Consider the following 27,500-nt stretch of genomic DNA (forward strand, 5'->3'; position numbering starts at 1 on the left):
CACAGCTCCTGACTGTAGAACACCTGCTACATGAAGCAGAATGTGAAGGTGCACCACAGCTCCTGACTGTAGAACACCTGCTACATGAAGCAGAATGTGAAGGTGCACCACAGCTCCTGACTGTAGAACACCTGCTACATGAAGCAGAATGTGAAGGTGCACCACAGCTCCTGACTGTAGAACATCTGCTACATGAAGCAGAATGTGAAGGTGCACCACAGCTCCTGACTATAGAACATCTGCTACATGAAGCAGAATGTGAAGGTTCACCACAGCTCCTGACTGTAGAACATCTGCTACATGAAGCAGAATGTGAAGGTTCACCACAGCTCCTGACTGTAGAACATCTGCTACATGAAGCAGAATGTGAAGGTGCACCACAGCTCCTGACTGTAGAACACCTGCTACATGAAGCAGAATGTGAAGGTGCACCACAGCTTCTGACTGTAGAACACCTGCTACATGAAGCAGAATGTGAAGGTGCACCACAGCTCCTGACTATAGAACATCTGCTACATGAAGCAGAATGTGAAGGTTCACCACAGCTCCTGACTGTAGAACATCTGCTACATGAAGCAGAATGTGAAGGTTCACCACAGCTCCTGACTGTAGACCATCTGCTACATGAAGCAGAATGTGAAGGTGCACCACAGCTTCTGACTGTAGAACATCTGCTACATGAAGCAGAATGTGAAGGTGCACCACAGCTCCTGACCACAGCTCTTCTTCTATTCTTTTATTTTCCTGTCAACCATTTTATGTGAAGCACTTTGAATTGCCTCTGTGTATGAAATGTGCTATACAAATAAACTTGACTTGACTTGACTGTAGAACATCTGCTACATGAAGCAGAATGTGAAGGTGCACCACAGCTCCTGACTGTAGAACATCTGCTACATGAAGCAGAATGTGAAGGTGCACCACAGCTCCTGACTGTAGAACATCTGCTACATGAAGCAGAATGTGAAGGTGCACCACAGCTCCTGACTGTAGACCATCTGCTACATGAAGCAAAATGTGAAGGTGCACCACAGCTTCTGACTGTAGAACATCTGCTACATGAAGCAGAATGTGAAGGTGCATCACAGCTTCTGACTGTAGACCATCTGCTACATGAAGCAAAATGTGAAGGTGCACCACAGCTTCTGACTGTAGAACATCTGCTACATGAAGCAGAATGTGAAGGTGCACCACAGCTCCTGACTGTAGACCATCTGCTACATGAAGCAAAATGTGAAGGTGCACCACAGCTTCTGACTGTAGAACATCTGCTACATGAAGCAGAATGTGAAGGTGCACCACAGCTCCTGACTGTAGAACACCTGCTACATGAAGCAAAATGTGAAGGTGCACCACAGCTCCTGACTGTAGAACATCTGCTACATGAAGCAAAATGTGAAGGTGCACCACAGCTTCTGACTGTAGAACATCTGCTACATGAAGCAAAATGTGAAGGTGCACCACAGCTTCTGACTGTAGAACATCTGCTACATGAAGCAGAATGTGAAGGTGCACCACATCTCCTGACTGTAGAACATATGCTACATGAAGCAGAATGTGAAGGTGCACCACAGCTCCTGACTGTAGAACATCTGCTACATGAAGCAGAATGTGAAGGTGCACCACAGCTTCTGACTGTAGAACATCTGCTACATGAAGCAGAATGTGAAGGTGCACCACAGCTCCTGACTGTAGAACACCTGCTACATGAAGCAGAATGTGAAGGTGCACCACAGCTCTCCACCACTTCATTCTGCCTCTCCTCACAAGTCTGCTGGCTATGATGTGTGCTCATGCGTCACAGAGCTAATGTCTCCCCTGTGAGTCAGCCTCTCTCTAGCTCGTCAGCCCAGCTGTGAGTCAGCCTCTCTCTACCTCACCGGGGCACGGCCACTAGATCACTGAGAGAGACTCTTCTGTGCTCACTCAATCCACAGAGCCTCTTTTCAAGGGCTTCCCATCCAAATCCCTGTGAGGTCTCTATACATTAGTCTAGGCCAGTGGTTCTCAAATGGGGGTCCGTGGCACTTTGCCTAGGTGAGTCCGCGAAAAGTTTTCAGAAAAATAAAAACTTTTTTTTTTTTTGCCAAAGCTTCATAGTTCAATGAAAATATGTTATGCTTTACATCTAAAATGGTTCATGGATTACATTCTAATCTAACAAACCTATCAATTTAAAAGTCAAGCACGTTACCGTGGAAACAAGCTTAGCCCAAAATCACAAATCAGAATGAGGGGGTCCCCGGTATATTTTCTATATTGTAAAACTTGGCTGAAAAACATTTGAGAACCTCTGGTCTAAGCAATACTGTACATCGGCCTATTGTGGTGAGCTGTTATGTACAGCGTGCTTTTTCCATAGAGCTGCAATGATTAATCGATTAGTTGTCAACTATTAACTATTAATAATCGCAGAACTATTTTGATAAATGATTAATCGTATATTTTCTCGTTTCTTTACTCCTCTATGATAGTACATTAAGAGGATGTCATCTTGCGCTATGGGAAACTGATCGACAGTTTTCACCCTTTTCTGACATTTTTATAATAGACCTATCGATTAATCGAGAAAATAGTTGACAGATTAATCGACGAGGAAAATAATTGTTAGTTTACTCTGTGCTAGGGCTGCACATCTAATGATGTATAATCGTACGCTGACATTTTAGTTAGTCCACCAATAATCCATAATGTTGTACTACTGTATCATGCATGCTGTTGTTGAAAATAGTCACGATGCTGTTGATATAGACCAAATCACCGGGATGTTTACATTTACTTCCGGGTACCCCTGGGTCCACACATTATGATGGCGGTGAACGGCACAAACTGACGTTTTGAAGACAAAAACAGACAAAGAAGACAAAAATGGTTCGTCCGTGTTGTGTTGTTGTTTAATATCATTCATAATAGGGATGCACGATATATCGGCAATCATATCGGTATCGGCCAGTATCGGCCGATTTTTTAACATATCGGTCATATCGGTATCGGTCAGATGTTGCAATGTTAATATCGGTTATCATTATCAGCCAAATTCTTCACATTGATATGAAATAATGCAGTAAATCTATGATTTATGGGCTTTTCCAAAGGCTTTGCAAATAAAGAAATGCATAACTTTTTCAAATTCAGTGTTAACATGTGTTTTTCAGTATGTACAAAATGTGATGATCATAAAAATGTGGTTTTATACAGATCATATCGACATCGGTAAATATCGGTTATCGGCCATAACAGCAATGTTAATATCGGTTATCGGCATCGGCCAAAATTTTCATATCGGTGCATCCCTAATTCATAACAACACTTTCACTAACGTTAGTGGAGACCAGACTAGCTAATTTACCTGTTGGACCAGACTAGAGTAGACTTGAAGCTAAATTAAATTGACGTGGCGTCAGTAGCTCTGTCTGTACCAGGCTCGCCGAGAAGAGCCTAGTGACGCGAGGTTACTCTGTAACGTTAACGACTGCAAAAAAACAGCGAGTTTGACAGACAAACAAACGCTATTAGCTAGCTAACACTACATAAAACAAACACAGAAGAAAGGCTAGATACGTCGGACAAGCATGTTTACCAACCGTTTAACCATTTAAATTGAAAGTAGTCGGCTGAAAACAACGAGAGGGTTTGACAGCATTTATTTGACAACACGCACATTTAAACCTGCCGCCTTCCCCAAGTGGTACCCGGAAGTAAATTTGTTTACATGGTGACGTCACGGTGATTTGGTCTATACTGTAAGATGTAAAACAGGGCATTAAAATAATTGTGTTCCTCAGCTCATCATCAATGATCAGGTTTACCTTTTTGAGCCTCTGAGTGTCTGCTTAGGAGTGGATGGTAGTGACATGGTAGGATCAGGTTTACCATTTGAGCCTCTGAGTGTCTGCTTAGGAGTGTATGGTAGTGACATGGTAGGATTGTACAGTACAGGCCTGGTGTGTGTAAACCATTTACTGTGATGCATTTAGCACTGACGCTGAATTAGTGTCACTCATTCACTTTCTGTGCATTGTCGCATTGTGGTCAACACATGTCGCGGTGTATGTGTGGGAAACAGTGTGTGCGCGTGCGGGTGTGTATGCGTGCGTGTGGGTGTGTGGGTGTGCGTGCGTGTGTGAAAGCAGGCGTTCTGCTCGCTCAGCGTTTGTGCGCGCTCGGGGCTTTGTGGTGACCGGTGGGTTTTCTGTGCGCAGGGTGCTGCTGCGCGTCAGAATGCTCTACTACCTGAAACAAGAGGTGATCGGAAGCCAGGCGCAGCAGGTGCTAGACGGCGTGGACGCCAGGTGAGCTGAACTTTGACCTACTCCTCTCTGCACACACACAAACGACTTCACCTTGAACATGAGTGCCTGAGAGAAAGGAATAGAAAGACAAGCCTCTTCTTTTCTCTTACCCATAGTCTTATCATTGTGAGGATTATTCGACAACTTGATTATGGCAGACTTGGAATCACTTTGTGCAACAAATACAATACATTTACAGGAATTGGTCGCATTGATGCAAGGCGGCATTTCAACAGCTAATGTACAGTAGTGATGTAAGACACACGATAAACAATAGACCATACATACTGTGTCAACAGATCACCGTAGCTAAAATAATTGTAGGATTTCTGAACAGCTTAGAAAACAGAGTAGCTGGATTCATCTCGTTGATAAACCCAGAAGGTTGGATGGGTTTATTTGTGGTTTTCCCCCCAGAAGCTCACAGTTATAGAGACATACTACATACTGTACATCTAACTAAAGGTGAAATAGCTGCCTGATAGGTTTATCTTGCAAAATCATCCTCATTTCTCTCATAATATGTAAATCAAATGTTTAAAACCGTGAGCATGGTAATTGGCACATAATGGTACTGTAGCAACAACCTGTTGAAGCAAGAAACAACTGATCAGCCAAAGGAATAGGAGAGCACCACCTGCTGGTCAAAGACGGACCTGTCGTTCCCCCATTCCCTACAATATATTGCGACTGGATAACATTCATTTAGTATCAATATGTTTTTTGGTGGTGGTGTTTTTTATGGTTACAAAACATTGCATGCAGTTGTGCTGAGAACACCAGAAGGAATTGAGGCTTTTAATATCCTAGTTGTGTCCTATCCTCAGTGCATTCTCCTCAGGCAGTGGCACACAGGGACATTCTCCTGGGACACAGGGACACAGGGACAGTTTTTGGCCAACGGGGGGCCCAGCAGTTGACTCGGTATTGCTGCTGTAACTGTAGCGTTTCCAAATCCTGGTCCTCTGGGACATAGAGTGCTCCTGGTTTTCTGTCATACCTGGTCAATATTTGCTTTCCCCATGGCATCCCATGTGTAACATAGTCCTTGATTTAATGGCTAGAATGAAAACCAGCAGTGTTCTGGGTCCTGCAGAGTGGCTGGAACAAGAGATATTACTGGCAGGAAACATTTGACTAGGTTTACTACATTGTCCCAAATGTTGTCTCGTGAATGGCTACTATCACAGCTCATAACGTGTTCTATCAGAGAAGCTGGGTGTAAACCTAAACTGGGTGTAAACCTAAACTGTAAACCTAAACTTAGAACCTCAGGGTCTCAATGCTTTCTGAAGATTTTCCTCCTCTGATATTTGACCACATCTCCTCCTCCTCCTCCTCCTCCTCCTCCTCCTCCTCAGTGAGGTCAAGATCTGGGTGCCAGACCCGGACAATTCGGAGCTACCAGCCCTGTGGTGGGATGCCATCGCTGACAAGTGTCTGCTGCTGGGCATCTACAAGCACGGTGCGTCACCCCTACAGTACTCCTACTGTAACTGGCTCCATTATAACAAATGATATAACAATAATTCCATAGCAGATTGCTTTACAATGATGTCCATTTAGGGGGAAAGGTCACTACTATTATTTTTATTTTATTTTATTTTATTTTATTTTATTTTATTTTATTTTATTTTATTTTATTTTATTTTATTTTATCATAGCTCTCTGTGGCATACCGGTGTTCCGTAGGTATGAAGTGGTTGTGGAACTGGGAAACCACCCAGTGCGTGCGTTCCATATCTAAGAGTTTCCATGCCGTTATCCTTCACCGACGTCGGTGTTTGCTTATCCTCCTGTTGCCCCCCCGCAGGTTATGAGAAGTACAACACCATCCGTGCAGATCCAGCCCTCTGCTTCCTAGAGCGCGTGGGCCGGCCGGACGAGAAGGCCATCGCTGCCGAGCAGAGAGCCAATGATTTCATGGATGGGTGGGTACATCACATGACATCAGTCCTGGCAAACAGTAGTTGCAGATCAAAAAAAAAAAAAAAATCATAACCCCTGGCAGTTATTAGGTAAGCCGGCATCCTGCTTGTAAAGGAAGTAAACCCGTTCAATCATGTTTCCTTCCAGATTTTTTTTTTCAATTGCACTTAGCAAACACAGAGCAGGTTCTTGTGTGTGAGGCGGTTGTTGAGAGAGAGCGGGGCGTGTTGCACTGCCCAGTCACTCTGTTTGGCCTCCACTGACTGCCACTGTGTTATCTGTGTGTGCAGGGACGTGGACGACCCAGAGTACAAGCCTGACCCGGCCTTGCTGAGGCCAGCCTTGCTGAAGGACGATATGATGGAGGTAAGGCTGTAGGAAACGTAGGGGGGCACATTGCCTTCCAAGTACTCTGTCTGTCTAAGTTAGTGATGAATCCCTGTTTATGGGTACAAATATTTGGGCTAGTTTGTGATTGTGATTTGATATCTCCTATAATATAAATCCAATCTATTATTATTATTATTATTATTATTATTATTATTATTATTATTATTATTATTATTATTATTATTGTTGTTGTTGTTATTATTACATATTATTCATGTATTGGCCTTGTCCTTCCATAAACACACGTTGTCTCCTGTGCAGGATGACGCCTCTTCTCCTGGAGACTTGGTCGTGACTGACAACACCGGAGGCGAGTATTGACTCCTGTAATCCACAGGGGGATTATCATCAATATTATGAATTTAAATACAGGCTTCCCGCAGGCATGGAAAGTCACGGACAAGTCATGGAATTTTGAAAGATGTTTTCAAGGTTCTGAAGAAGTGATAGAAAATGACACGCATGCAAAACTTGCATTGAACAAAAATGAGCCAAAACTTTGGGAATGATGGTGGCACTCCCAAAAAACCCTGTTATAACCTCAGTTATACCATATTTGAACATCAGGCTAACTTGTCTCAGCATGCACGCCTTCATCAGAGCATCATACGCATGGCACCCGAGCCAAGTAAAATGACCCCATAACGTATTCAAATGTCACAGGAATATATATATATATATGTATATAATGTCAAGCTTGGCTGCAAGCGTGGTTACATTTGCAATTTGCAGTAATATTAACCAAAATAACACATTCCCTGCCAATTCTAATAAGCCAAGTCCTTTATATCTGCCTTTTCAACATCAAAATATAACAGTTTAACATCTACACTGACAAATACTGGTCAAAGTAGTTACTTGTCATGTAATAGTTACAGAAAAGTCAAGCATATGAATTAGGCTGTGAATCTTCACTGGGCTCACGATTAGATTCGATTACTATTCATCTGTCAACGATTCGATTCGATTCCATGATGCATCACGATGCATCTCGATACAGCTCAAAGTATCGCAGCTCCACGTATCAAATCCTCAATTTTCTGTATTATTGCTGCACATAGCTACTTTTCCATCAATTAATACAAGCAGTCAGATAAATACCAACGCCCTTTTTTACTTTAAGTGCTTTAAAATCTGAATATCAATAGAAATTTAAACATAAACGATTCAACGATTCATCTGTCAACGATTCGATTCACACATCTGCATCGCGATGCATCGATTATACGATTATTTTTGACACCCCTAATATGAATGAGTGGAAATGTGTGGTATGAACCCTATAAATATTCTGTTATATTCTGTGTATTTGAATGCTGTATGTACTGTATATTTGCTGTCATCCAGACGCGGCTCCGGCGATGGAGGGCGACACTTCGCCCTACTGGCCCTCTCCGTCCGTGCTCACGGCCAGGCTGAGGCGTCTGATCACGGCCTCGCAGCGCTTCACCAAGAGCCGGCAGATCCTGCACATCCACCAGAGCCAGGGCCCCACCACTCACCCGCAGCACCCCCTGCTGGCCACCACCACACCGCTCTGCCCACTGCCCCCCACCCTCAACGACACCCTCAACCCAAAGATGGCTGCTAAGCTTGAACGCCAGCAGAGGTGAGACCGTAGAGCTTAATGGACGATCGGTTGAGGATTCATGATCTAATTCCGATGAATAATTCTGGGGAAGAAAAAGTATCATGCAGTGTCTGCAATTAACTTGTTGGCCCCACGCGCTCAACCCCCCCATACTGGCTGTAACAAAGCTTCAACAACTAGGCAGACAGCTTTTTTAATATATATATTTTATTTTCAATTTGATCACTATATGAACAAAACAAACAGACAAGCTCAGACACAGGAAAGGAAAACAAAGAAAAACATACATATAATATCAACAGTTATTACAATATGCTACCGTCCATATAGGGTGCTTATGTGCTTGTAAGATGTGTTGTGCATGGGGTCCCACATGAGGTGTCCAATAGGAACCAGCCAGGCAAGTCACCCATCACCCCCCCAACCTCGTCGAGGTAGGCCAGAAACGGGTCCCAAACAGTTAGAAACTTTCCAAGTGAGTGGGCTCTCAGGGATCTGAGCCTCTCCATCCTTATAACAGAGATCATGTCCGTCAACCACAATTGGAAGGAAGGTGAAGAAGGGGACTTCCATTCTTTCAGGATCAGTTTTTTTTGGCAATAGTTGTCGCGAGTCAGAGACACTGGGGCAGACATCTTAACCAACCTGCCAACATATCACAGCAAAGTCAAACTTAGTACCCATACCAAACCAAACCATTCCTCACCACAGACTCCGATGACTTGCTGACTCCCTGGCTATATTATCTGTTCCAAACCCTCTTCAGATGGACCAGGCGAGAGGAGGCCGACTTCTACCGGGTGGTGTCCACGTTCGGCGTGGTGTTTGACCCGACGCTCGGCCGCTTCGACTGGACCAAGTTCAGGGCCATGGCCCGGCTGCACAAGAAGACCGACGAGAGCCTGCAGAAGTACCTGTGGGCGTTCACCGCCATGTGCCGGAGGGTGTGTCGCCTGCCGCCCAAAGAAGGAGGTCAGAGCTCCTACGTGCATGTACACACAGGCGTGCAACGTGCGCACACACACACACACACACACACACACATACACTTGCAGACAAACACACACACACTTGGAGACAAACTCTACATTTTTATTTATGTACCGTGAATTGAAGAGCCCTTCGTTCACATTGCTGGAGATAACCTCAACATTTTGCTCATAACTTTGTAAAAAAGTGATCAGAACAAGAGAGTATGCTTTTCTGTTTCCTGTTTCACTAACAAGTGTTTGATTTGAATGCTTAGAATGTTAGCTTACCTCTATTACGCTGCGTACTTACTTTAAATAATAGCATATTTTTATAATTCAACGCTAATATGATAGCTGGTTGTCTTTGAAACGTTGTGTTTAGAAATGTGCGGCTGTCATGTTGACGTTGTGCATTGATATACAGTCACACAGAGTATAATGCTCTGCAAACTGGTGTCAGGTTGATGTCGTTAACAATGCTTTAGGCTTTTTCCTATTCTGGAGAGAGGTAGGCAGCTCCTTGCTAAACAAGCTGGCTCAGCAATATCCCGAGGTAGGGAGGCTGATAAGGTTAATCATTTGTGGGAAGGTAAACAGTGTGAAGCTTTAACTCCAGACACAAACTAGATCTACGGCCTGTAGCCTCCGTGGTAGCGTAGCTGCTAATGAGCTCCTCGTGCTTTTCTCTCACACCTGCGTCCTTCTCCTTCCGTCTTTGGCTCTAGACTCTGCGGTGGACCCGTCTCTGTCCATCCAGCCCATCACGGAGGAACGAGCGTCGCGCACCCTCTACCGAGTGGAGCTGCTCCGCCAGGTGAGGGAGCAGGTCCTCCGCCACACGCTGCTGTACGAGCGCCTGTCGCTGTGCCAGATGGGCTCGGACCTGCCCGTGTGGTGGGAGCCCGGCACGCACGACCGCGACCTGCTCATCGGCGCCGCCAAGCACGGCGTCAGTCGCACGGACTACCACATCCTCCGCGACCCGGAGCTCAGCTTCATGGCCGCCCAGCGCAACTACAGCCAAACGAGAACTGCGCAACAGCAACAGTCGCGCGCGCCCACGCCGCTCGTACACTCTCAGTACCAGGCGGGCGCCGCCACCTCGCTGCTGCTGACCGGCTCGCCGCTGCCTCCTCCTCCTCCTCCTCCGGCACAGAGGGACACGGAGCCCTCTGCTGCGATGATCGTGCCCAAAGAGGAGCCGGCCTCGGAGGGAGAGGAGAGCAAGGAGAAGCAGAGGGAGAGCTGGAGCCCTCCTCCCGCCGCGCCGGCTACTCCCACGGGCATCGAGGAGAAGCCGGCTCCCGAGCAGGGGGAGAGCGAGAAGAAGATGGTGGCGGCACGCACCAAGCCCCTCACGCCCAACGCCTCCTCCGAGAAGAAACCCAAGAAGGCCAAGAGGGGCCGCAAGGAGGCCAAGCGCGGCTCGGAGACGGACACGGACGGCTCCTCCTCCAGCTCCTCGTCGCGCTCCTCTTCCTCGTCCTCGTCCTCGTCTTCCTCTTCGCACTCCGGCTCCGGCTCCAGCTCCTCCTCCTCCTCGTCTTGCTCCTCCTCTTCCTCGTCGTCGTCCTCGTCGTCGTCTTCGTCCGACACCGAGAGCGAGGGAGAGGAAGGCAAGAAGAAAGGTGAGTGTCCCTGATGTCGACCTCCTGTTGCTCTGTCAGTAAATCACTTCTTACATCTGTCTGTCAAAAAGTGTTCTCCAATGTTAGCATTATCAATGTTAGCATTATCAATGTTAGCATTATCAATGTTAGCATTATCAAAACACATATGTGCAGTGCAGGAACAAACGTTTTTCTACCCACAGTTACTGCCCTTGGCTTTGTCGCGCATCATTGCGTTTCCTGTGTAATTTCCAACATCAGCAGTAACTGTCACGATCAGTTCACATGTGTATTATGCATATGTCGTTGATGCTGTGTGTGCACTCTAGAAATGAATCTAAGATGAAAGTATCCTACCATAGACTGAAAGGCATCTGGCTCGTTGCTAACGTTTGCCTCTGAATTCCGCGCGTCTTGTCCCCGTTGTCAGTGCCTGCAGAGGCGAGTGTGAAGGGCTTTGACGAGGACAGCGTGGCGTCTCTGAGCACGACGCAGGACGAGACGCAGGACAGTCACGTGGCCGAGAACGGCGTCGCCAACTCCTCCCATCCCTTCCAGGGAGGCGGGTACATGCTGGCTGCCTCCTACTGGCCAAAGGTGAACGACACACACACATGCAACCTGATCGCTCTCATCGATACGTCTCGTGATGACAGAGAGGCACAAAAGCATCCAACCACTGAGTCCATTTTAGTCTTTCAACCGAATGGGTCTAGTCAAATGTAATTGGAGACGTTTTGGAAATACCCCAAGCTTGGCTGATGTTAGATCTACAGTAGGTGCTTTGAATAACAACCTGAGTAATGTTTCCTGATTACAGAAGTCTCAGGTGATAGCTGTTGCTAACCAAAACAGGCATTCTAAAAAAAAGGGACTAATTTAATGTACAGATGGTAACAAATCATTGCCTTATTATTTACATGTAAAGAATGTACATGAAAATCCAACTGATATGGTCGTATCCTGTCGTTCTCTACAGTATGTGTGTGTGTGTGTGTGTCTGTATATATATATATACAGTATATATATATATATATACTATTTAATAAACCAAAAAAACAAAAAAAAATCTTGAGGGAGAGAATAAGAGAGACGAAATGCCCAAAAATGCCAATTTGTTCTGATCTCCTGTTCTGCTGCCGTGGCGTATAGGACCGCGTGATGATCAACCGCCTGGACAGCATCTGCCAGGCGGTGCTGAAGGGGAAGTGGCCCGGCACGCGGCGGGCCTACGAGCCGGGCGGCGCGGTGGCCTCCTTCTACACCACCAAGCTGCTGGACAACGCCAACAGCAGCAGCCTGCCCCCCGCCACCACCTCAGAGGACCCCTCTGCCTCGCCACAGGGGTCAAAGGTGAAGAAGCTGCATGTTGCAGAAAACAAGGAGTTCTCAGTCAAACTCAACGATGTATGTAGATTTTTTTCATTTCTCCTCCTCCTCCTCCTCCTCCTCCTCCCTCCCTCTTCTTCCGCTCCTGCTCCCGCGATTGTAGGACCCCTACCGCTTCTGCTACCACGAGCGGTTGTTGCGGTGTTCAGCATGTTGCTCTCTGGTGTTTGTTCCTTTTCCTTTGGGGGATGATTAGTGCTTTTGACTGCCTGTGCAGGAGGATGATTGGTGGTTTTGGCTGCCTGTGCAGGACGATACATTGACTTAATAGCAGCCTTCCTCTTTTTTCCCACACACTCAATTTGAATTGGGCTTCTGAGGCTGTGATTACATAAGCAGCATATGAGAAGATAATGAGAAGGTTCAGTTCTGAGCCTTTCTGGACGGAAGGGGGGGAGTCTTCTAAACTGATTGAAATGGAGCCGTTGGCTGTGGGTGTTCCCTGGTGTGCCTGTGGGCAGCAGCATGGCTATTAACTTGGCAGGCTTGACGACACTTGATGCGATCAATTTCATTCTTTTGTCTCGCTGCGGTTATTTGGCGACAACGATATTTACCGTAAATCTGACATTTTCTGCCATCGTGGCTGCACTGATTACGACGGCATGTTACCCGTAAAATGCGATAACGCGCTGCTGCTGATGCTGCTATTCCCTTGACATGGCTTCGCGCTACACTCCAAACTAGTCTTCTTCTCCCACTGCCCTACTAGCCACTAGCCACTGTGTGTTCACCTCTCCCAGTACCACTAACAAGAACATATCTGAATACGCTTTTCCTTTTATCATAAAAAACACACATTTCTGATTGATTTTGTATATGATACTAATAAAGTCAAGTCAAGTCAAGTTTATTTGTATAGCACATTTCATACACAGAGGCAATTCAAAGTGCTTTTTTTTTAATAAATAAAAAATAAACCAACCAACCAAACAATATACAGAATTGGAACAATGACACTTACTTTCTTCGTCATCCTGACTGCTTACTTATACACTCTGGACTTAAAGTCTGAGAAGGCATCAAAAACAACTAAACTCTGCCCCTTTTTAATTTGTAATTTTTGACTTATGGTTCTATTGTAAATACCCTTGTTTGCGCACCTGTCTGACCCCCCTGCGTGTCTGTGTGCGTAGCAGGAGGGAGGACTGAAGCTGACCTTCCAGAAGCAGGGTCTCCCTCTGAAGAGGCCCCTGGAGTCAGAGGAGGGCCCCCAGGCCCAGCAGCAGTACCTGGCCCGGCTCCATGAGCTGCAGAGTGCCTCAGACACCGGCCTGGCTGACATCAGCAAGCCACAGAGCAGCTTCCAGCAAGGTGCGTTCACTTACAAATAGGTCTATGAAGACGTGTGCATTCGTGTTGTGGCAGCCTATCCTGTTTTCCTTGTGTTGCCACCAGATGGCAGCAAAACAACATTTTGAAGAAGGTTTGACTTTAAAGTGTGAGGTTTAGCATTAGCTGGTTGAAAGGCCCATTCCATAATTACAGTATGAAAACCCTAGCTACATCGCTGTCGTTCTATTTCCGGCTCTGTTTACACTGTTATTTACATTCTTACTACAGTACATACTTTTTCTGCCTTTTTTCTTCTCCGTCTGAAATATATTGTCAGAGATTTTCATACAAGGACCAACAGCAATGACAGGTTAAAAAAAATAATCCTAGACTGTATATTCAAGATTCATACTTTCTCTGTAAATTCGATGTATTTATGGTGCAGTTATTCACAGCTAACATGGCTGGTTCTTCTGCAGTGTCCCCAGGTCTGGCTGGTCAGATGAGGCTGAACGGAGTGGATGGCCAGCCGGTGGTGAAGAGGCGCAGGGGGAGGAGGAAGAACGTGGAGGGGATGGACCTGCTCTTCATGAACAGAAACAGAGCCCCGACTTTGCCAGATCGCGTAAGCAATAATGTGACCTTTAACCGTTTTTCTCCAGCTCAACCCTCGTTCCCCCGTCTTACCTGTCATGCAACAAGGCTCTCTAACTAATAGTGCTGCCAATTCAGTAGAATATGTACATGAAGATGCGAGGGTCATGGTCCTGTCGTGGGGAATCCAGGCTGCCAAGAAAGATGCTAAATTTGGAATCCATCAGGCTCTTCTGAGACACCTGATCCTCTGACAACAAGCAGACATGAGCTCATATCTGAGAGGCAGTTAGGTTTGAACAGGATCTCTGCGGCATGAACAACAGAGGACTACATGTTCGGGGGGGCACGGTGGCGCAGTGGTAAGCGCTGTTGCCTCACAGCTTGAAGGTCCTGGGTTCGATTCCCACCTGGGACGCTGTGAGCGCTGAAGGAGTGCGTGCCCGTCCGCATGACCTCGAGTGCCCACCGCCCGGGTGGGGTCGTCAAAAAGGGCCTTTCTGTGTGGAGTTTGCATGTTCTCCCCGTGCCCCCTGGGGGGTTTCCTTCATATAGGAACCCCTCACCAAAAACATGCAATATCCTGGTCGCTGAAGTGGTGCCTCCTCTGGTCTGTTCGGAGGGAGGGGAACTCGTTGGAATAGCGTGATCCTCCCACGTGCTATGTCCTACCGGTGAAGCTTCCCCTGTCAGGTGAAAAGAAGCGGCTGGCTACTGCCCATGTCTCGGAGGAAGCATGGAGCCAGTTTCGTCTCTCCCCAGATCGGCAGAGGGTGGAGCAGCAACCAGGATAAACAAATTAAAAATTATCACTAATGGGGGATAAAAATGGGATAAAAAAAAACGGGGGTAGGGCTTGGGGTGGGGGTGGCTGAAGAGGACTACATTGACTACATTGACATAAGACATTACGGGCAGTCACATGATCGTAAGTGATCTATTCATTTCATCTGTTCTATTCTGAACTCTGGCCAGGGGGAGGAGCTAGCTATCCATTATCCTGCACGGTCACTTTTACTTGCACTTTCCAGTACTTTTGATCTGTCTTGTTTTATTGTTCTCACTGCTGCTGCGACTGACAGAGTCCTGGTTTTTGGCATTGTACTCTACCTGCACGGACACTTTCCACTACTTTCTATCTTTTATTTGTATTGTATTTTATTGTTTTTTTATTATGGTGTGATGCTGCTGTTACTTCTGCTATTGCTGCTGTGATTTTTAACCACGTGCAGGCTGGTCACCGATCTGACTGTGTTGTTCTGTTAGACCACTGCACCCTGCACTTCCCTCCCCTTTGCTGTACTGTATGTCATGTGCTTTGCTGTACTGTCTGTCATGTGCTGTGTGTGTTCTTGCTGCAAACCAAATTGCCCCTCGGGGACATTGAAGTTGAAGTTGATGAGTGGATAATGGTCAATGAGGCTGGACAGGGCTGTAAAAGTCCCTTCGGGCGCATAGAGACAGTCCGCATGTCTGGGAACGCCCACAAAATGTTAAACGGCCGGCGCGCGAGTGGGGTAAAACCGCCCATATATCTCATGGGCTGACTCACCAAAAGACGGTGCTGCGGCTCTAAACTACATGTTTGGGGGTTCTAGAGCAGAACACAAGACGTCTGCTCAGATGTGCGTTTACCGCGGTGGTTAAATCCCCGATCGTGTCTGCCTGGGCTGGGCTATCAGCTAAATTCTAACTTTGCTGAATGGATAGAACGGGGGTTTTTACCCCACCCTGACCACGCCCCCCAGCCAGGCTGAGCCAGCTAAACCAGCGTCTATGACGAGACGTGGCCTCAACCTATAGCAGAATGTTACTTGTAAGCATAGATACAGTAGGCCAATATGAATATGTTGTGAATTGATTACTTTGTTATTGGTTACATTTCTTGTGAGATTCAAAGTTGTTTGTTGTTTCTGGTGATGTGTATAGTTTGATCAATGCGATGGAGAGCATATATGTCCAAAATTGTATGTTATACCACTAAGTCCACTTGGATGACAACAAACTCTATACGAATATAGCCCTTTTTCCTCACTGGTCTGCGCCCCGTGCGTCTCCCCAGGTGCCCCCAGGTTGGGGTGGCATTGGCCAGGTGGGCATGCCCGCTGTGGCCACGGCGGCGGGCTACAGCCAGGCGCCGAGTCAGAGCCCCATGGACACGGAGAGCAGGGTCCCCGTCATCAACCTCAAAGATGGCACCCGGCTCGCCGGAGACGACGCCCCCCGGAGGAAAGACCTGGACGAGTGGCTGAAAGAGCACCCGGGCTTTGTGGCCGACACGGGGGCCTTCATCCCCGTGAGTTCCATTTCCCTTCTGTCCTTCTTCTCCTCACTCCTCTTCCTCTTCCCCCCTCAGACTCTCCTGCCCTGTCTTGTTGCATGTGCTGCGGTGCAAGCTCTCCTTCTGGAGTATTACGTGGGGGAATTCCACCCCCAAAAAGAATTTAAAGACCCTGGAAACCGAAATCCACAAACACCTTCTAACTATGTAACTTAGGGTCCTATGTGACTAATTGTAAGCCTCAAAAGGTTTGAGACATTAGTTTCAACCCAAATCCTAAATATCACCATTTCCCTGTTGTCATTGTTTGCTGAGGCAGGGTTTGAAGTGGGCCGTGCTTATGGCTCCAAAACTGACTGCCCATTGACGTCACTATGCGAATCCAATCATAAAGTAGCTTGCAGTTATGCGTTCTACAAAACCTTCAGGGGGGGGACCTCACCTCACCTCTAAACATTGTGTTTCTTTAAATGTGTGTTTCAAAAGTCTACTCTGTACATTACACACATAATGCTCATGGTTTTGTATCTGTTGGTGGGGTATTTTCGATTATTTTACGACATTTATAAAACATAGTGGGAGTCTCTGAGCGAGCCTGCTCCACTTTCACTTTCACTCAGTCTGCCTCGAGTCTCAATCAGAGCTAAAGTGCCGTTGCAGAGCGCTCGTGATCGTTGCAGAGCGCTCGTGATTGGACGTGATTTTGAGGAAGTGCACGTCGGGCGAGACCTCCGCTCGGCTCCAGCAGACACGCCCCCACACAATCCCACAAGGAGCCAGAGGGGAGAATCGTGCCTAGTTTCTCCATGACTTTCAAACCTACATTTATAGACTTTGCGACGTTCATCATCGTTCATATTTGGCTGGTGGCTTATTAACATAGGTCCCTGTGGTGTGATGAACTCAAAATGCAGATTTATTTTGGGTTTCCCAGGGACTTTGAGGTCGCTGTTCTGCGTAAGTCGACACTTTAAGACGTTTTCCTAGATTTCTTTTAGTTATATCAAGGGTTGAGTTGTCAGGGTCAAAGAAACTGATCAAAGTGAATGGAAGATGTTGCCTGAGATGGTTGAAAGAAAATCTTCTGCACAGTACTATATATATATATACTATATAATAATATAATATATAATACTAATATATAAACTAATACTATATATAGTTGTATTATACATCTAGAAAAAAGTAAATGTATGTAGATGTTTAAAACAGATAATAGGGTTGCCACAAGTATGGAAACTACTTGAAAATGCTTGGATTAAAAGAAGGAAAAATCAAGACCTTGAAAGTTTTTCTGAAAGAATTTCTCTCCAGTTAGTGTTTTTGTTTTTTTACGTGTAATTTCCCATTTGGTGTCCAGGGGGTAAATAAGATGCAGATGCAGTTCCAGTTCCAGGACGGCCGGCCCAAACAGAAGCGGCACCGCTGCAGAAACCCCAACAAGATCGATGTCAACAGCCTGACGGGAGAGGAACGGGTCCAGATCATCAACAGGAGAAACGCACGCAAGGTGTGTGCGTGTGCGTGTGTGTCTGTGTGTGTGTGTGTGTGTGTGTGTGTGTGTGTGTGTGTGTGTGTGTGTGTGTGTGTGTGCGTGCGCGCGCGTGCGTGTGTGCGTGCGTGTGTGGTGAAAGATATTGTCTGTAGTCATTACCTAGCATTTTATTTTCTATAGTGTGGTTCATGTTTTGCCTCCGATCCTGTCTGTAGGTTGGTGGTGCCTTCGCCCCTCCTCTGAAGGACCTGTGCCGGTTCCTTCAGGAGAACCCCGAGTACGGGGTCCCACCCGAGTGGGCGGATGTGGTCAAACAGTCGGTGAGTCGTCTAGTTTAGCAATACATGTGGAGGAGAGCACAGTATGTGTATGATGCTACATATTACAGTATGCGTATGTATTTAAATTAATAACTGAAAGGGGGGATCCTGAACGATAATGTGAGTCTGATCAAAATTTTCTCTTAACACTTATCTAACTCTGAAACATCAGGTAGGACAAAACTGCCTCCTGTGCAGGTTTGAAAAGTCTGGAATAGCACCGAAAATGAATTTGGTCATGTTCAGGTCCTGAAAGTTTGGGAATTGCAAAAATCAATACATGTGTGACGACACAATTGCAGACCCCACTGTCACTGCATGTATTGTTATATGTGTTGTTAATGATAAAAATGTCATGTCTGGAAAAGGTATGTACCTGTCATTCTGTTTAGGAGACCTGATCGTATTGTGTTGCATTGCCAAGCTAAAGGCTAACCCTGTGTGTGTGTGTGTGTGTGTGTGTGTGTGTGTGTGTGTGTGTGTGTGTGTCTCCTATGCGTCACCCAGGGCTACCTTCCGGAGAGCATGTTTGACCGGATCCTGACGGGACCCATTGTTCCCGAGGAGGTGAGCCGGCGCGGACGGCGACCCAAGAACCCCCTGGCCAAGGCGGCGGCGGCGGCATCGGCAGCGGTACCGTCCAGCCCGGCGTCTGTGGCGGCCTCGCTGGGCCTGAACCCCCTGAACGGCCTGCTCTCCGGCATGGACCTGAGCAGCCTGCAGGCCTTCCAGCAGCTGCAGTCGCTGCAGCTCACCGCCGGCCTCATGGGGCTGCCGCCCGACGCCGGCAACATGGCCGCCAGCAACCTGGCCGCCATGTTTCCCATGATGCTGTCGGGCATGGCCGGCCTGCCCAACCTGCTGAGCATGAGCGGCCTGCTCGGGAAGCCCCCCGAGGAGGGCGCGGCGGCGGGGGCGGGGTCCGAGGGGAAGGCGGCGAGGGGGACCGCCGGCAGAGGAGGAGCGGGCGAGCCCTCTGCCTCCAAAGCCCCCTCCCACACCTCGGACACCAAAGGAGAAAGGACAGAGGGCCCGAGCGGGGATCCTCCCTCTTCCTCCTCCAACGCCACCTCCTCCTCCTCCTCCTCCGCCACCACCGCCCCACTAAGTGCTTCAGCCGCCATCTCGGCGGCCTCCGCTCACACGCTGTCTCTTAACCCCTTGTTACTCTCCAGTATGCTTTACCCAGGGATGCTTCTCACTCCAGGCCTTAACCTTCCTGTGTCTGCCGCACAGCCGCACAGCTCAAACAGTGACCCCGCCCCTCTGCTTCCTCCTCCTCCTCCTCCTCTGTCCGCCTCCTCCCAGCCGTCGCCACGGGAGGCGGAGCGGCCCGCAGCACAGAAGGAGGAAGAGGAGGAGGAAGAGGAGGAGGAGGAGGAGGAGGAGGAGTCAGCAGAACAAAAGGAGAACAGTGGTCCTGAAGGCTCGGGGAAAGCCGAGTCATCTTCATCAGAGTCTGGGAGCTCCTCCTCATCGTCGGACAATTCAGATTCCAGTGATGAGGACTGATCCCTTGAATATATAAATATAAATATATTTATGTATCGCCTAGAAATGTATACATATATTCACATATATATGGATTTTCCTGCACTTAACGTTGTGATTTCTTTACATGTAAATACAAGAACTAACTAAAATGTTGTGTAATAAAGACTCAAAAACAAAAACGGGGAGGAGAAAAAAAAACGGTAAAAAAGAACTATAACTTAAAAGGAGCTGAAATGATATTTCAGTGTTTGTTCACAAGGTACAGTCTTGTTTTGAGAGACATTTTGCATGTCAAACTTTAGTAGATTTCTGAACTCTTTGTGAACTTGTACCACACAATTATGTACAATTGCAACAAACAGGAAAAAAAGAAATCAAAATGGCATTATTGTAATTATCATGTCAGGATTTAATTTTATTAAAAAAGTGAAACTACATAAAACGCTCTCGTCGAGCTCTACGATTAATATATTTTGAGTGTGGGGGGTTGAACTTGACAGATATGTTGGTTTCTCTTGTAAATATACTTTTACAGGTTCCTTGACACTTATGCTTTGCAGATCATACTTTGGATGTGTCAGCAATAACTCTGGGCAGCTAATGAATGTGACTGAAGCTGTAGATCCTGTCGGCCATATTCCACCCCACTGCACAACTCGCAGCCCTACCTGCCAACCACCTACCTTCACGTCATCAAGCTGAAGAGTTTGCTTCTAAAGCGGTCTGCAACATCCATGTTGGAAACCAAATTCACCCGAAGCTCCTTATTCAAAATCTATAAGATGGGAATCCAACCCACTCTGTAGAAGTATTATTTTGTCAGTCAAGCACTCAAGTTGACGACCATCCCTCAAGATGTATCGTAGTTTTGTAACGCTGTTGCTGTGATGATGTTCGAGGTGTCCTTTATTTTCAAATGGACGTCTCGTTTTAGAATTAAACTCTTCACTTTCACCCTCACCTTACAAATCGAACATGCAACACAAAACACACAAAGTTTATTCCAAGGCGCACTTTAGCTAGCCATAGTAAGCTCACACTCTCACTGGCACATCTGTTCATTTTGACCATGGTGTTTGGGTCTCATAAAACCCCTTGGACTGTGAGGACAGAAAGCAACCTTTTACTGTGTGCCAAAACCTGCCCATTGTTGACTGTAGTCAAGTCCTGAGAAGATGCAGAGGTCTCTGTGTCGTGGCAGAGTTCAGACTGTAGTCAAGTCCTGAGGAGATTGAGTTCAGACTGTAGTCAAGTCCTGAGAAGATTGAGTTCAGACTGTAGTCAAGTCCTGAGAAGATTGAGTTCAGACTGTGGTCAAGTCCCGAGAAGATTCAGAGATCTCCTCTGTCTGTCCTGTGTCGTGGCAGAGTTCAGGATTCTTGACCACACACACGGAGAGATTCGCACCCCTGACGTATTTGACTGCATCTTACCTCAACTGAGCTAAAGGGATTGGCTTCACTGTGCAAATAATGTGCGCGGGTGCGTGGGTCGTGTTTATGGGTGTCCTGTCCCACGTGCGTATGCGTGTCCTTGTTCCCAACTGGAATGTGTGTGACGTTGGAGGCCATTGTTGAGAGCTTCCATTCACTGTTTTGTTTGGCTTGGACATGCTCTGCCCATCTGCACTCGGCTTGTCGTCCCACTTGGCATCTTACCGCCTCCATAACTTTCCAGTGTGTGTTTTGTGTATTGAGATGGGGGGCCTTGAACTGACCTAATGGCAAAAGCTATGACAAGTAGAAGCCATGCAACTAGTGTGAAATCATGACATCTTTATTTGATTTTGCCCTTTGAACACTGGAGAGGATACTGGCACTGTGCCAGTGGCACATTCTGAATTCTGGAGAGATTTTTTTTTTACTCCTCCTTTGTGATTTTGCTTCCTCACTGCTTAAGTGTTTCATGACAATAACCCACACACCGGACCACCAAAGTCTTAAGAAGGATTTACGGCACAAGCGCTAAAGTGTTTAATAAAAACGTGGCTAAGATTGTAGTAATTGTCAGTATCGTCGGGTCAAGTATTGAATTGTCAACTGAAGCAGATGGGGCTCGCTGTAGGAAGGTGCTCCAGCTTGGTGTGTCTATCCCACCCCGATCCTCCACTCTGGTCTGCTGACGAACGGAGCTTCAGCTAGAGATGATTGGAGCTTCAGCTAGATGTAGAAGTGCCCTTATCCTGTACCTCGTTCAACTCGCCTGGGGGGGAAAAAACAGTTTCCTCAGATCTGTCTGCATCATCATGCTCCATGCTTGTGTTTGTTTTAATTCTAGGATTATTCCAGGATTTTATTCCAGGATTTCACTCAAGCCGAAGTACCTTTGTACCGTCATTCTCTCTAGTGCTTGCTCTAGGACTGCTGGTACACAGTGGACTGTTAGACAACACATTTCAAATTGGGTTCTGAGACGAGGAAGAGGTTTTGTTTGGACTGGGGGGGGGTGGGCAATGGAGCGTCCCAACTGATTCCTCTTGTGGTAACCCATGACTTTGCTCATGTTGGTTTTGTCGCTGTAGCAAACGCGTTCGTAAATGGTTTTTTCTCGTACGCCTGTTCTATAGACCTCACCATGGTTTTTGCTTGTGATGCAATGGCAGTTTTGATTTCTATTAATAACAATACCGTATTTTTCTACGTCCTGAGCGATGAGCGCAAACGATGCCACTGTCGGTTTGTATCACTACGGTTCCCCCGCTCTCTCTTCTTAAACTCGTAGTGCCCTGAGGCAAAACGCCCAGTCATAGCTATTTCTGCTGTACAGTAAGGTGATTTACCGGACTATTTCTGTTCAAACAGGCTTATGTTGACCACTGTGTGCGCTGGGCCTGCTGTTGAGGATGTGAAACTGCAAATAGGTTGACATTGTGAATACCTTTTAAAAAGAGAACATTAAAATTTGGACTTTAACGTTTGCTTTTACTTTTCGCTTTTCGTTTTGATTTCTTCTGTAGGTTTTGTGCGAGGAAGCAGCGTTCAACCTGCTCTAAACAAACACAAGGAAACAATGACCAATATGCAAGAAGACTGAGGAAAACACCACCACATTACTGCTGTACATGGGGTCGTCTTTGAATCTTCAGATTATGTAGTCGCTGAGATGACGAGACTAGAATTATTGCCTTTGTCATTTTTTTTGGTTTTTGTTTCAAGCTTGATAATTATCCTAAATGTCACCTTGAAGTCGTTTTTTCTTTTCTTTTTGTTCTTCTTTTTTTTCATTGGACAGTTGAAATATTTTCAAGTTGTGGTCTGTGTAGTCAAAATAATTCTTTATGTAGTGGAGGAAAAAGCGTCTTAAAAGTCGTTTGTAATTTATTGGATTACTTTCTATGAAGTTCTATAGAGGAAATTGAGGTTTAATTATTTTTATTAAACATATTCTTCTGACTATCCATAAGGTCTGCATGTGCCTATTCTTTTGCCGCGGGCCTCGGTCGACAAAACGTGTAATGGGAGGTTACACTTTTTGGGGGGCACTTTTCACTTTGCTTTTCTTCTCCGCATACAGAATATTTTGAAGGTTAATTTGAGTAATATGCCACTTACTATAGGTATACTATAGGTAATATGCCACTTACTATAGGTATTCATGCTGCGTTATAGATCGAGTTAAAAGCATTTTTTCCCCCAGTTCAAGTTGAGATGTGATTAATTTATTTTTTACTTTTTTTTATTTATTATTATTATTTTTTCATAAAAGTGCCAGAGTACTTGTAGCTACCAAGACAGTGGTTTACCACACTAACATCATTGCTCACTGTGTGCAGGCAGTTACGTGCAATAACAATCCTAACACTGAGTTCTGTCTATGCTATAACTACACTATACATGCATGCACGCATTTTATAAGCACTTAATGTGCTATATTATATTATTTAAATCTTAGTGAACCACAAATGTGTCAAGAGTCACATTATTGGTGAATGATGTTCCCCACACTCGTTGCACTATACTTCCACCAATATAGTTTCCTTAGTGGAATCCAGCAAAAGCATGACATCCTGGCCTTTACAGGCTGCTGAGTGATGTCACATCCTGTCACATCCTGGCCTTTACAGGCTGCTGAGTGATGTCACATCCTGGCCTTTACAGGGTGCTGTGATGTCACATCCTGGCCTTTACAGGGTGCTGATGTCACATCCTGTCCTTTACAGGGTGTGATGTCACATCCTGTCCTTTACAGGGTGCTGTGATGTCACATCCTGTCCTTTACAGGGTGCTGATGTCACATCCTGTCCTTTACAGGGTGCTGTGATGTCACATCCTGTCCTTTACAGGGTGCTGATGTCACATCCTGTCCTTTACAGGGTGCTGTGATGTCACATCCTGTCCTTTACAGGGTGTGATGTCACATCCTGTCCTTTACAGGGTGCTGTGATGTCACATCCTGTCCTTTACAGGGTGCTGTGATGTCACATCCTGTCCTTTACAGGGTGCTGATGTCACATCCTGTCCTTTACAGGGTGCTGTGATGTCACATCCTGGCCTTTACAGGGTGCTGATGTCACATCCTGTCCTTTACAGGGTGCTGTGATGTCACATCCTGTCCTTTACAGGGTGCTGATGCTGGGAGAAAAAAATCTGCACTCATCTTTTCCCACGTTTGGAAAGATGCTTCAGTCACGAATGTTATACAGTATGCCAACTGTGACATAGTTGTAAATCTTGACCAAATTCCAAAAGGTGAAAGTTCACTATTCAGCAGAGTAAGCAGGCCTTGTTTATGTGTTTATATGTTATTATCAGAAAGGGTTAATAAAATATTCTTCATTCCTCCACACTGTCCCTGCCCTGCTGTGGCATCCCTTCCTCCCCCCTTGGTGGCGCTCCCCGGCCGGTGTGTGAGTCACCTCTGAGCTCTGCTGCTCAGTGCTGCTGATCATAGCAACCAGATGCAGATGACAAGTTGAGACTTGTCTGCTGTGCTGAGCTGAGAGCCAGGCCAATGAGCTGAACTTCCTCCAGGGCTGAGCAACCAGCTCAGCTAGCTGCTGCTGCTGCACCACTCCACTCCACTGCACAGCCTGGCCCACGGCACACACACACACACAGGCATCAGAGACTCTGAAAGACTGGTAAGTAACAGTAACTTGTGTTCTGTGTTTGGACGTGTTTGTTTTGGTAGAGGGAATAGAAATCAACAGATTGCTGGCTCTGCTCTCTTGAGATGACTGACGAATGCCACGAAAAGTTTATTGTTGTTTTACACAAAACATTATTAGTCATAATCACGTCTATGTTTCAGTTATAACGAACTAGCTACCTTCTTCCACGCTTTACAGTAGACTTTAAAATAGCTCTGTTGCAGTTAATTATTGTACAGTACACATGCTTTAAAGCACCACCCAGTAGTGAATCATCGACTTAAGTTTATTTATAATCAATTTAGGACAAAAATAGCTATGGGCAGATTTAAAAGGATAGCACGTGTAAGAAAGCGAAAGTAAGGCCTATTTTATTGATGCAGCCAGTCTAATCTAGCAGTGTCAGTGAAGGCCGGCCCGGAGGAGGCAGGAAGTAATATACAAACAGGAAGAGGATGTGGCCTGAATGAGCTGGCAGCAGACCATGTATTACATAAATTGACTTATCATTTGTTATGATACCCCCGTTTGAGACCCACTGGCGTAGAGGGTGGCTGGCTCTGCTCTGGAAACGGCAGCTGTGGAAAAGACTCTCTCACTCTCCCTGATTTCAGTGTTGTGAGTGTGGCATGCCTGAGTGCAAATAGAGTGATGTCATGATTTCAGTCTTGTGAGTGTGGCATGCCTGAGTGCAAATAGAGCGACGTCATGATTTCAGTCTTGTGAGTGTGGCATGCCTGAGTGCGAATAGAGTGATGTCATGATTTCAGTGTTGTGAGTGTGGCATGCCTGAGTGCGAATAGAGTGATGTCATGATTTCAGTGTTGTGAGTGTGGCATGCCTGAGTGCAAATAGAGCGATGTCACGATTTCAGTGTTGTGAGTGTGGCATGCCTGAGTGCAAATAGAGTGATGTCATGATTTCAGTCTTGTGAGTGTGGCATGCCTGAGTGCAAATAGAGTGATGTCATGATTTCAGTCTTGTGAGTGTGGCATGCCTGAGTGCAAATAGAGTGATGTCATGATTTCAGTGTTGTGAGTGTGGCATGCCTGAGTGCAAATAGAGTGATGTCATGATTTCAGCCTTGTGAGTGTGGCATGCCTGAGTGCGAATAGAGTGATGTCATGATTTCAGTCTTGTGAGTGTGGCATGGTGTGTAAATAGAGTGATGTCATGATTTCAGTCATGCTATAATTGCCCAGCCGACTTCCATTGGCTATAGCAATCTCACTGGTTAGTACGCCCCCCCCCCCCCCCCCGCTCCCAGCACACATTAGCTGTCTGCAGACACACACAGTGGAGTCAGTCTGTCTCAGTTAGGACAGTAACCCAGAATGACAAAGAGCACATGTGCAAATGATTAGAAGAACAGAGTTTCCATTCAGACAGGACTGTCCTAGCCGTTACGAGGTAGAGAGGACCGCACACACACGCACGCACGCACGCACGCACGCACGCACGCACGCACGCACGCACGCACACAGCACACACACACACACACACACACACACACACACACACACACACACACACACACACACACACACACACACACACACACACACACACACACACACACACACACGTTTTAAATAGGCTGCCGAAAGTGTCTGGCCCATCTACGATCTCTGGAAAAGTTGGGCAAACACGAATGTAAGGTCAACAGGGTCACAAGTAATTAGCAAATACTGTAGGGCTTTACTTAAAAAATCAAATCAAATCAAATCTGGTCCAATTTAATTTGTAATTGAGTAATTAAATAGCCCTGCGTGATACACCCATCTGCACTCAGTTTAACATTTTGAATATGGGAAAAGAGTTTAATTTGTGAATTTGTGGTATACATGATAAAAAATATATATCAAACAAGAATACAAAACGTAAATAAATGCTATCCTGAAAATACATTTCCGTATTTATTTATTTTTTATAATGTTTTTATTAGAGTAGTCAGATAATATACAGGTAACATCATAACATTTGTCTCATTATTTATTTTTATTTTTAATTCAAATTGGTGGTTATTTTCCTTGCCGTGATCCCTGACTCGAATACGCCGTTCTTACAGTGTCTGTTACTCTGTTATGCTCTTTTCTTTGTACAGGTGCCCATTCCTCCTCTGACTCTCTCGTCCAATAGCACGGCATCGAGCGTAGTGGCGGTCACCATGGCAACGCAGCCTCAGGGCAACCTGGGAAGGCCCAGGTTCGGCCCCAGTGACAGTCTGGCTGCTATGTTCAGGTTAGCAACACCGTCAATCAGTGTTGTCGTATTACACTGTGGCCATGTTGTGTGTGTGTAAGGGGATCTGAGGGTTTCTAATCATAAATGATGAGTGTATTTTGTGTCGTCGTGCGACAGGTTGCCGCCGAGCAATCAATCTGTTTTGCTCGCAGATGCTTTCCAACTGTGCTGATGATCTCAATAAGACGCAACAGTACTCGGCTGTTTCATCACTGTCATAACTATAATGCCCGTAAACACTCTCTGGTGTGTTTGCTTTATTACAACATCGCTCCGATTTCCTCTCGCAGCTCGGTTCTGCAGACACTCGCCGTCATCAGTAGTAGCACTCAGAGTTATTTACGCCACATGGGGGCACACATGGGCACAGATAGGCTGTTGCATCTGGTTGTCATGGAGACCGATTCATCTGCTTCAATAATGAATAAACGTTAAGTTTCAATATTGAGTAAGTTCAATTGAGAAAAAAGCTCAGGGGAAGTCGTTTTGGTGAGCAATCGTTTGGTCTTTCTATCGAGCTTCTACACATGTAGCGA

The 27,500-nt window shown here is 46.1% G+C and overlaps 2 protein-coding genes across 5 annotated transcripts in view; both read left to right on the top strand.

Annotated features, from left to right (window-relative positions):
* The window catches only part of chd9 (chromodomain helicase DNA binding protein 9), a 120,186-nt gene extending 97,159 nt beyond the window's left edge, over positions 1–23,027 (top strand). For 2 of the 4 annotated variants that reach the window (XM_083662377.1, XM_083662374.1), the window contains exons 23-38: positions 4,203–4,292; positions 5,654–5,757; positions 6,106–6,223; positions 6,512–6,587; positions 6,873–6,921; positions 7,959–8,220; positions 8,969–9,174; positions 9,899–10,801; positions 11,214–11,380; positions 11,936–12,190; positions 13,309–13,486; positions 13,927–14,072; positions 16,104–16,337; positions 17,683–17,832; positions 18,033–18,137; positions 18,645–23,027. In XM_083662377.1, the coding sequence (XP_083518503.1) occupies positions 4,203–4,292; positions 5,654–5,757; positions 6,106–6,223; positions 6,512–6,587; positions 6,873–6,921; positions 7,959–8,220; positions 8,969–9,174; positions 9,899–10,801; positions 11,214–11,380; positions 11,936–12,190; positions 13,309–13,486; positions 13,927–14,072; positions 16,104–16,337; positions 17,683–17,832; positions 18,033–18,137; positions 18,645–19,649 (4,048 nt within the window). In that variant the 3' untranslated portion in view covers positions 19,650–23,027. The remainder of the gene's footprint in view (positions 1–4,202; positions 4,293–5,653; positions 5,758–6,105; positions 6,224–6,511; positions 6,588–6,872; positions 6,922–7,958; positions 8,221–8,968; positions 9,175–9,898; positions 10,802–11,213; positions 11,381–11,935; positions 12,191–13,308; positions 13,487–13,926; positions 14,073–16,103; positions 16,338–17,682; positions 17,833–18,032; positions 18,138–18,644) is intronic. The other 2 variants (XM_083662375.1, XM_083662376.1) reach the window with 2 other exon arrangements.
* Positions 23,028–26,886: 3,859 nt separating this feature from the next.
* Positions 26,887–27,500, top strand: part of LOC310799706 (retinoblastoma-like protein 2) — an 11,560-nt gene continuing 10,946 nt past the window's right edge. The window contains exon 1 of the mRNA XM_083662293.1: positions 26,887–26,961. Coding sequence (XP_083518419.1) covers positions 26,888–26,961 — 74 coding nt within the window. The 5' untranslated portion in view covers position 26,887. The remainder of the gene's footprint in view (positions 26,962–27,500) is intronic.

The sequence above is a fragment of the Poromitra crassiceps genome (genome assembly GCF_964638095.1).
Source record: "Poromitra crassiceps genome assembly, chromosome: 28".
Classification (NCBI taxonomy): domain Eukaryota; kingdom Metazoa; phylum Chordata; class Actinopteri; order Beryciformes; family Melamphaidae; genus Poromitra; species Poromitra crassiceps.